The 11025-nt window shown below is 34.1% G+C and overlaps 2 protein-coding genes across 2 annotated transcripts; both read right to left on the bottom strand.

Annotated features, from left to right (window-relative positions):
• Nucleotides 1–1769: 1769 nt before the first annotated feature.
• Nucleotides 1770–3695, bottom strand: LOC112520102 (zinc finger MYM-type protein 1-like). The gene has a single exon (XM_025128402.1). It carries the CDS (start codon nt 3693–3695, stop codon nt 1770–1772), a length of 1926 nt encoding a protein of 641 aa, XP_024984170.1.
• A 1415-nt stretch (nt 3696–5110) lies between these two features.
• LOC112519236 (2-alkenal reductase (NADP(+)-dependent)-like) lies at nt 5111–9801 on the bottom strand. The gene is made up of 5 exons (XM_025127253.1): nt 9480–9801; nt 8443–8620; nt 7194–7360; nt 6302–6384; nt 5111–5631 (listed from the first exon to the last, which is right to left on the bottom strand). Exons 1-5 carry the CDS (start codon nt 9705–9707, stop codon nt 5253–5255), a joined length of 1035 nt encoding a protein of 344 aa, XP_024983021.1. The 5' UTR covers nt 9708–9801; the 3' UTR covers nt 5111–5252.
• Nucleotides 9802–11025: the final 1224 nt, after the last annotated feature.

Here is an 11025-nt window from a genome sequence, read left to right as displayed (position 1 = left end):
TAATCATCACAAAAAAACAAAAAAACACAAAAATTTATAAAACAGAAATGATTAAAACCTACATAGGGGTGGCATTAGCACATGATAGGGGTGCCATTAGCCACCCCCGTTTTAAAAAGTAACTAAAAGGGTACTCTTACTAACTGTACAGTTAGATACATCTTGATTTTAATATTTTATTTTATTTATTTATTTTTTATCTCAGTCGATTTAATAATATGTTTTTATATGGTTTTAAAAAAGCGATAATGTTTTTACTTTTGAATAAAATATAAATATGAAGTTCTTATGAAAAATCGAAAAGATTTTTTTTATTAACTTGAATATTCAACTCGTTATATAAGCCGACTAATCCCAACATAACCATTTGCTTTGCAGATAGCCTAAAATTACCAGATTTAAACCTCTGTGTCTAAAAAAAAATTCAAAAATTACGATAAGAGTTGTATAATTATAATTGACAATTTTTTATTTGTAAAAATAATTAAAAAATGATTATAAAAAAAGTAAAATTTAAAAAAAAAAGTTGATAAAAAGATAAATGCCTAATCAATCATATATTTATATCATAACAAATATATTACCATGTTTTAAAAAAAAAAAATTAATTAAATTAATTAATATAAATTACTTTATTCATAATATACTAATTTTTTAGGCTTAAGTAGTAATTAACTAAAAAAGGAGCTTAGTATGAGTGGTTCCAAATTGGTTAGACCCAATGGCCTCACTATTCTTATAAAATTTTAGTTCGATAACGACGCTAAAAATAGAACAGTTTAAGGACGGGATGACTTATTAGACTCGTCTTGTTCAGTTCATTAGTTAAGCGGATTGGATTTATCATTTTCGAAGAAAACAGACGGGTCTAGACTGACTTGTTAAGATTAATGGTTAGACACGGGCGATGCAAAAAAAAAAAAAAAAAGAATTGGATACGACCCATTAATATTTTTATAATGATTAACTTTTATAATTAAAATTTACAAATAAAACTGAAAAAATTCTTGACAATTATCAATTTTCCACTTTATTATAACTCATCGTAATAACAGTCTTTCAAAATCTAAAAAGTTTAAAAAACAGTTATCTCAAATGATTAATTCCTTATTATCTCATTTGGTTATTTGTTTTATCGACACTCCATACTTTAACCATCTTGTTCTAAATTATGTAAATTGTTATGTATTTACGTCTAACTTTAACTTGGAAAAATTGGTATGTATTTTGAATTATTTTACATAACTTGTGATTTTATATAAGTTTTGTTTTCTTAAAAATATAAAAAGATTTTTAAGCTCATGGACACGTCCAGCCCGTTTATAGGGTGGGTAAGGGCAAGTTTTCAAGTCTGTAAAAAGGGCGTGAGTTTGCTATATTAAACTCATTGGACAAGAAAAATAAATTAGGCTCATGATCCCAACCCAAACCCGGAAATAAACAGTAGTAACTAAAAAATCTGACCTTGGTTTGATCGATTCCAAGTTGTTTCACCATGGGGTCTTAAAATGTCCAAGCTTGGCATAAACGGTTCTAAGTTGGCTAGAGCATCTCCGGCCCTGAGATTTTGGATGCCCATGACGGAAAGTCAAAAAAAAGTCCCTTATATGTGTGAATAAAAACCAAAATAAATATTTTAAGGGGTTTGAAACCTAGTCAATCTAGGCGGCTCATCCCCACGCCGATTTATTTTAAATATAACAAAAATGATGCAACGAGGGGGACATAAACCAAAACCCCGGGTAACAAAATATAAAATACATCACCATTCACCTAACATGATGCCTACTTGTGTTTTTTGAAGCAAAAATATCTATCACTTCATCATAACTAATATTAGCTAAAAACTTATTCTCAAGACTCAAGATTGCTAACTCGTTCAATTTTTCTCGACTCATGGTGGACCGTAGATATGACTTCAACACCTTTAACTTTGAAAAGCTTCTTTCTGCAGATGCTACGGTGACCGGTACGGTCAATAGTATCCTGTAAGCAAGCAAGACATGTGGAAACACGTCCATTTTCTTTGCGAATTCCATAATCTGTATGGATGTCCAAGGATTTCCACTCTTAGATGCTTCTTTTGGTAGCATTACCTGCAAAGCTTGTAAATCCATAAATAAATATTTGCCATCAATATCAGAATCATTACCATTTGTTAAAGCAAGTTCAAGGTTCAAACAACATTTTTTTAACTCGTCATTATTTAAAGTAACCAAACTTCGCCCATCAAACAAGAAACCAAACATAGATTCAAATTCTTGCATTTGTTCAAATCTGGTTCGTAACTGCAAAAGAGCCATATCAACTAAAACAAGAAAATAATCAGTTCTAAATGTCTCTTGAGCGGATTGTTGTTCTTTCTCCGTATTTGGAATTTCATCAGATTGTTTTTTCCTTGAGAAAAAACGTTTTACAGCAAACTCAGGTTCAACTCCAATATTACTTGCAATCTCTTTAGCTTCACGAATTGCACGTGTAAACCCATTTTCCCTATATTTCTCAAAATATTCAACTAATCCTTTTAGATTTTGTATTGCAATATCAAGAAGCATATCTTTAGACTGTAACTTCTTGCTAACTAAATTAATTCTATATAGAATTTCATGCCAAATAACCAAACTTACAATAAACTCAAAACTTGAAAGCTCACCATTAACCAAAGACTCGGCTTCCCTACACACTCTTCCATCCTCACTTACTTGAGCCAATTGTATTAAAGCATCTCTAATTTGGCCAACTTGAGTTTTGATAGCTTTAACACTTTCAATATGACTTTCCCATCGGGTGGCAGATAAAGATTTCAAAGTCAAATCATCAATGTATTCTAATAAAACAGTCCATCTTTTTGTAGAATTAGAAAAGACATTGTATATGGCTTGACAAGTACCAAAAAAGGTTTTTGCTTTGTGACAAGAATTTGCCATATCACATAAAACTAAATTAAGACTATGACAACCACATGGCATATAAAAGGCTCTAGGATTTATATCAAGTAATCTTTTTTGCATACCTTGATGTTTCCCTTTCATATTAGAGCCATTGTCATACCCTTGTCCCCGAACATAATTGATATCCAAATCAAGTGATTTCAAAACATCTTGTAATACATTAAAAAGTTCTAAACCAGATGTATCTTCTACCACCAAAAACTCTAAAAAGAACTCTTCTACTTGTATAGGAGAGTTGGACACGTCAACACATCTTATAATCAAAGTCATTTGTTCTTGATGACTTGCATCCGGAGTACAATCAAGAATAACTGAAAAATATTTTGCCTCTTTGATCTTTTTAATGATTGCACTCTTAACATTAGATGCCAACATGTCAATCAATTCATTTTGAATTTTGTGGCTAAGACAATGATGATGAGTTCTTTTTTCTTTGATACGCTGAAAGTGTTGTTTCATAACCGGATCAAACTCAGCAATCATTTCAATTAAGCCTAAGAAGTTACCATTAGATTCTTCAAAAGATTTTTCATTTTTCCCACGAAAAGCTATATTATTCTTTGCTAGACATTTAATAACAGCAATTATTCTAACCAAAACTTCTTTCCAATGATCAATATCCTTTTTTATAAAATCTTGTAGCTCTATATCAAGTGTTTCATTATTACTCGATTGAGCAATTTCTTCTTGCCTTTCCTTTCTTTTCCTATCTTGAGCACCCGAGGGTAGTAATCGAGGAAGCATAACTTAAGTAATTAAATTGTTAAACAAATGATACAATACAAAGAATAGAAAGATAACACCTGGATTTGGTCCTTCGTAGTTCGTGTTGTGAAATTGCCAAGAAAGTGGAATGATTAAGCAACCTGGACAAATTGATAAAAGGAGAAAACATAAGCATTAATCCTAAGCTTTTGTCCTATACTACCCAGCTTCAAAACAGCTCCTAAAAAGCTTCTAAACAGCCCTAAAAAGTAAAAATTTGAAGGCTTGAGCAAATTGAAAGGAATGGAAAATCTAACAAGAAATGGTTGTTTTTTTTTTTCAGGAAGGAACAAGAGTATACATACAGTATTAGACTAATTTGTAGGTAGACAATTAGGCATACAGCATTACATACAACTTCATCCAGTCAATCAGTCATACTTAGGTTTTTCAATTAAGAGGCATACATGATACATTAACAATTTAACATTATACATACAGACATACAGTGATACACGATACAGTAACAGACTCGAGAGAGGCAGAGAGCGAGAATTAGAAACACAAATGACAAACCACAAAGGACCAATTTCACAGCTTCATATCATACTTAGGTTTTGCAATCAAACAAGAATTAGAAACATAAATAATGAAATACGTAAAGTAAATAACCCTAATGGCCTAACCTCACAAGTCACGAGATGCGAGAGGCGAGCGAGAGTCGAGAGTCGAGAGAGGCAGAGAACGAGATTTCGATTCGTGATTCGTGAATCTGAGTTCAGAAGAAGTGGTGATTCACTGATTTGAGAAAACTCTTCGTCCGTGACCGTGAGCGACAGAGCGAGGCGAGACTGCGAGCATCGAGGGAGGAGGAGGACGAATCTAGAACGATTGAGATTAATAGACTGGTAACGGTAACATTTCATGTATATTGGGCTGTAGAAAATGGATGTTGTTGGGCTTTTTGCTGTCCTGGACCGTTGCTCTCTGGACAGACCTATCATGATGATGCCATTGTATTATTTTCGAAAAGTAAAAAAACATATATTCATGAAGGGTGCAATCATATTAATTTGTTGTGTGTTATCATATGTATTTTGAAACTATAATGAGAACAAATTTTATTTAGTAGAGTTGGTTTGCAAAGCTTTTATTCCACTCCAAACCCAAATTCAAATATTGTTAGCATCATTTTCTTGGTCAAATAATGCCACCAATTAAAAAAAAAAATTCGTATATTTGTTTTTTATAGTTAACCGATGCCACTGTTTGAAAATTTTTCGCTATAATTTTTTTCTTATAGTCAAATGGTACCACCATTTAAAAAAAAAATATGGGTCCGTCCATTCTATGCTATTTTAAAACATTTGGAGATTTGGAGAAAATTTGTTTCAACAGTCATGCTAAACTCTTCTTTAAAACGGAGAAAACAATAAAAGAAGATGAATAAGTCTGAAAATCTAAAGAAGATTGAAAAGATATATAACACACCTATAGAAAGTTTAAATTACTTCTATATTCTTGCTTTACAATAAATTCTTATTCATAAGAATACTCCAATATAACCATCCAAATCTAAAAGCCAACCATATCGACTCATTCACGAGCCATGACCACCACTTGCTTACCAACGTTTCGGCCAGAAAATAGCCCGACCAAAGCCGCAGGTGCGCTCTCAAGTCCCTCAGCAATATCTTCGATGCAACATATCTTCCCTTCTTTTATGAGGGGTATAACCATTTCCATATACTTTGGATACAGATCATAGCGATCACCCACGATGAACCCTTGCATGCGCACACGTTTTGTTACCAGGCAAACCAGGTTTCGCACCCCCTCCCCCTGCTCCAGGTTGTACTGTGAGATCATCCCACAAACCGAAATGCGTCCATGTAATCTCATATTCAACAGTACGGCCTCCAACATCTTCCCCCCAACGTTCTCAAAATAAATATCAATGCCATCGGGGAAGTACCTGATAGATTTACATAAAAAGAACCATCTTAGAAAACTAATCTGACAACGATTTCTTTTATATCAAAGGGTCATTGGCCCAGGGTTAACGCTAGCCTCCGTGGAGATTAAGGATTCAAACCTTAGCAATGGTGGGGAGTGCGAGTAAGTATTTGTCATATATAAATATTATATACTTCAAAAAGAAACAAAAATCCTCTTAATGGGTCGAGCTTTAAACAAGCTACACGAGCTCGAGCTTAATAATTGTCGAGCTCGAGTGGATCTTGAACACACAATAAAACTCGTTTAACTTAGCAAGTAGAGCTCCATAACACCAGTATTCAACTCGGCTCGTTAGAAAGCTAGATTAAATTCTTCGAGTCTAGCCAAGTGAAGTCGAGCATACACTTTTCCAAGCCAAACAAGCTCATTTGTTCATGAATCATATAATTCAAGTATAAAAATTATCTAGGTCAAGCCATAAACAAGGTAATCGATCTCGAGTTCGAGTCCGTAAACCAGTATCGAGTTCGAGCTCTGAAATAATATTCGAGACCAAGCCCTACTGTGAAAAAGTTATTCGAGTTTGACTCGAGCTTCAGCCTGGTAATACTTTTTCGGGCCGAGCTCGAATAACCTGCAACTCGACTTGTTAACACCCTAGGTGACAACTATGCTTTAGGGCTAACCTCTTTAGAGCTGCATCTAGATCTTGCTCTTCCTTGTAGTTAAAAGCTTCGTCAAATCCAAATTTATTCTTCAGCAGCTCGACCTTGGGTGATGAAATACACATACAAAAACGATATTGAGACCAAAAGACAATGATGCTAAGGCGTGTAACATTACCATAAAAATATTTATTGATAGCTGTTTGGATATGTGGAACTCTTTAGAATCCCTCTCCAAAAGAAACAGTTTTAGAGAGGGGGTGTTACAATGTATATACACGTTTGAACTTTGATGGTCTAGGTCTAGCCGATGTGAGACTCCAACACGAGCCTCAAATGGAGACTAGACGGTGCCCCCACGAATGGAGGCAAAAGAGGATGTTAACTGTCACCTGTTGAGTCCGTAGGTGGTGTTAGAACATCCAGAACGTAGCTTTTTGGAGAGCTCTTTAGCCACATAAGATATGGATAAAGATCTGACATAAAAAGCCACTTTTTTCTTTGCAACTCCATTATGCACAAGCTTTCAATAAGCTTGTTTTGTTTGGAGCTTGTGGGTCCCACTTTTTTGGGAAAAGCTCAAATAAAAAGCTTAGCATTGTGGATGCTCCCGACTTTAATACCATTTCAGGATATGTAGAACCCCTTTGAATCTCTCTCCAAAACAGTCCTTGTAGAGAGAGGGAAGGGGGGGGGGATTTCAACATATATAAAGATGTAATGGTTCATGTCTAGCCGATGTTTGACTTAAACAGTAGCATATCACAAGTGGTTAACTAGCAGCCTTTCATAGGTAACATAAGCAAGATAAAAAGGAAGCAAAAACCAACAAAGATAATTTCTTAAAGGGGATTCATCTAATTTTTACCCATCTTATAAGTAAAAGCTATACAAATTTTTTCAAAGCACCAACCTTTTCTTTTGTTCCAGCACTTCCAACCACATAGCATCCTGACAACTTTGCAAACTGCCCAACAAGCTGACCAACTGCGCCAGAGGCCGCTGAAACAAACACATACTCTCCTTTCTTTGGAGCACAAATCTCATAGAAACCAAAATAAGCAGTCAGACCAGGCATACCTACAAAGCATCCACAGGAAGAAAATCAGGAGATGGTGAAACGTATAGATCAACCATTGAACACAATCTTCTAATTACTGCTGCATACTTTTCATGCAAATTACCATGTTGGACTATATATGAACTTAAATAAAAAGTATTTGAATTTTACTAAAATGTCTTGAAAGTATTCTGTGAATGCTTAAAAAAGGGCAATCTATATTGACCAAAGACAATATAATCGATGAATCCTAATTTATTTACACAATAAGTTGTGGTTCTCAAGGCCCGTCCAATTTTCCTGTGCTGGCACAGGGCTCTCACAGAGAATATTATTGTCCCAGATACCATAAATTAGACCATCCTTTATCATAATTTCTTATCCTCTGGCGCATGAGTATGATTTTCATGGGGCCCGAATTCTATCGTTTATTTTCCTAATGCTTCTACAACTTTTATGGGTCCAGGACTCAGCTTAAGACATGTATTTGTATAGACATATACATATATACATAGATGAATTGAGAAATCCAGACCACAAGTTTCCCTCAGGAGATCTGGACAATATCAAGGCCATGCAGATTGCCGTTAAAAGACTTACACTTCAACATCTCTGAATTGTGAACATTACTCCTGCACAATTTCAAAAGTTTGTTTATGGAATCTCCAAGGCACATAACAGAAACCCATTTGTCCATTGATTGGCTGATTGCCAAATGCTATTGGAAGGTTCTCTTTTTCCATGGACTGAAATTTCATGCATTAACCATCTCATCTACAATAACATACTTGCTCCACTCTTTAGTTAACAGCAGTCTAGGGTGAACCAAAGCCAGCTCAAGTGTGGGAAGCTTTACCTTCAGGTCCACAAGGAATGGAGCCGCACCAACTAGATCCTATAGCCGAATTTGAACGAGGACTTCGAGTGTGTGCTTTCTTTTGGTGTGGGGGGGGGGGGATCAAGCGGGCTGTTGTATTTTTGTGACATTTTCTCTTTTTACAGAACTACACAGGGGAATAGTGGAATTGACCTACTCTTAAAGCTCGTGATATGTTTGGCTAAGGTGTAGTAAGACTAGAAACGCCAAAAACAGAAAACATACCAAGAATTCCCGTATAATAGGACAGAGGCACATCAGTATGTTGAATCTTGAATAGAGTCTCAGGAGAAGTGTTAATGCTGTATTCCTCCCATCCAGTAAATCCCCAAACCAGGTCACCTCTCTTGAAGTTTGAATGCCCAGAATCCACAACTTTAGCTACTCCATATCCTACTATTCGCTGCAAGGTGGTAATGGGTACATGAAAACACAAGCTGATATAGTAAATTGCTCCCCTCAAAATACAAGCAAAAGAAAAAGAGTCAGGTGCATTAAGGCCCCTTGGATGTGTAAGAGCTGGAGAAAGAAGTCTCTGTAGGTAATCTCTACCTTTCATTTTTGCAAAGAGACAACTTCAGTCAAATAGAATTCTCTATGGTTTTGAATCTTAGAAATCACTCAATGACCACAAATGTCGAAAAATACATTCAATGCTGTAATTGAATTTATCTATTCAATTTGCATAGTGGTAGTGAATCTGTTCCTAGGGTTTGTAAGTCATACATGTCGGTGCTATGCACCAACTAAGCTATAAACAAGAAGACAGAGCAAGTCCCAATTTAGAAACAGAAATAGACAATCAATCTGTTACAATTTAACAAAGAGGCACATAAACTCACGTGGAAGGGGAAAAGGTAGACATTAAAACAGTACCAGTACAAGTTAGATTTATTTTTTGTCAGCATATAAAGCTCTATTCTTGGCCGTGTTTGATCCAAAATGTTCAATTCGTTTTATACCTACCGTTAGTTGACTGGTGGTTCATGTTTTGTCGCAAGTAATTATACAATTTCCTGTTCAAACAAAAGCAAATTCCCGATAAATGAGCATAGATCTTATGTCATACAGTGGCTTAGCGGTAGATCAATGGATTTCTCGTCATTTTAACTTGAATTCAGGTTCTCCACTTGGATTCGAGCTTAGACATAGAAAAGCACAACCCTAAGGAGAATCGCTCAATACACAAACTAAAAGACACTGAAGAATATTATGTTATTATAAAGAAAATCTGAAAAATGATTGAAGATAAAGTTACCGACCGAACCAGGAGTGAAGGATTCAAGGTAACTGCCTTGAACTTTGCTCATCCGACTACGCATGTAAGGATCACAGGAGAGATAAAGGTTCTTAACGAGGAGGCCATTGGAACCTTGTGGAAGCTTGAGGGATATGGTGGCGGAAGCATCGAGAAACAAATCAGATTCCTTAGGGAAGCCAGTAACGTAATCCTTCAATACAACCTGCTTATTCCTGATCACTTCTTCCATTTTCCTGCTAATGATCTGTTGCTGAATTGAAGGAGAAGTGGCAGAGTAAAGTGAGAGTGAGGGTTTGGAACGGTGGTGTATGTCCTATGACGTCAGTGGAGGTATGTACATGATGATGATGATATATTCATACAAATCATGCATATTGCATGATGATTTTCCAGAATTTCACTTTTTTTTTTATTTTAAAATATTTTGAGTATGTAACATCGCAACTCTAAAAAAAATCCAATAGACATTTGTTCCAAAAATTTGTTCAATAATTTAAATATTTAAAACACTAAAGTTTATTGGTTTTTTTAGACTTTTTCCAAATAAAAACCAAACTTTTAACTATTGATAACTAAATTACAAATAATAATATCAATTATAATATTTAGTTAAGATTAATAAGGGGATTATTATAGGACATTGCTATTCCCACCTTTTAATAAGGTTGTTAAATGCATTGAAAATTGAAAATTGAAAAATATAAAAATCATAGGGTTTAATTATTTGAGAATTTTAAAATTTTTGAGATTTGTAAGAACTTTTTTCTTAATGTTTTGTTTCACATGATTTTTTTTTCCGTCTAAGTATAATATTTACTGTATTGATTAAAATACATTTGTTTCACAAATACATTTGTTTCATATGTATTTTATTCATGATGTAAAACTTTTTACGTGTATCTTTTGTTTTACAAACATGTTAAAGAGTTCACATTCTGATTTCTGAATAGAATACATGTTAAAGAATCGTAATGTGAAATAAATATATGTTAATGAATATTTTATATGTCAGTCTTAGATGAAAAAAAACCATATAAAATAACACATGATGCACAAGTTCTCAAGATTCATTGGTTTTTAAAAGAAAGTCTGTCCTAAAATGTCTAAATCAAATAAATGATATATTATATTTTATTATTATTGTTTTATATTTAAATGTACATAACATATATATGTATATAGGGTTAGATTCACCTGAGACCATTTTTTTACACTCGAAATTTTACAACAAAACGCTGTGAAGGTAACTTTCATAATGTTTTTACTATGAAGGCCCAACTTTTTCTTACATTCACAGTGTTTTGCTATAAAATTTCAAGTATAAAAAAACGGTCTTACGGGTCTCACAAAAACAGGTGGGTCTCACGTGATCCCATATATATATATATATATATATATATATATAGATGAGTGATCAAATGACCTTCATTTGTGTAAACCTTGCAAACCACATTCATCCGTCGATTTCATTGTTTAATCTTATGAAATTTTTTCATGAAATTGTTTAATCTTGTGAAATTGTTTCATATAATACTTTTTTTGATGAA

This window comes from Cynara cardunculus (assembly GCF_001531365.2).
Source record: "Cynara cardunculus var. scolymus isolate 2C chromosome LG 10, CcrdV1, whole genome shotgun sequence".
NCBI classification, from domain to species: Eukaryota; Viridiplantae; Streptophyta; class Magnoliopsida; order Asterales; family Asteraceae; genus Cynara; species Cynara cardunculus.
Note: the sequence above shows the minus strand (reverse complement) of the source record. Positions and strands in the feature narration are given on the sequence as shown.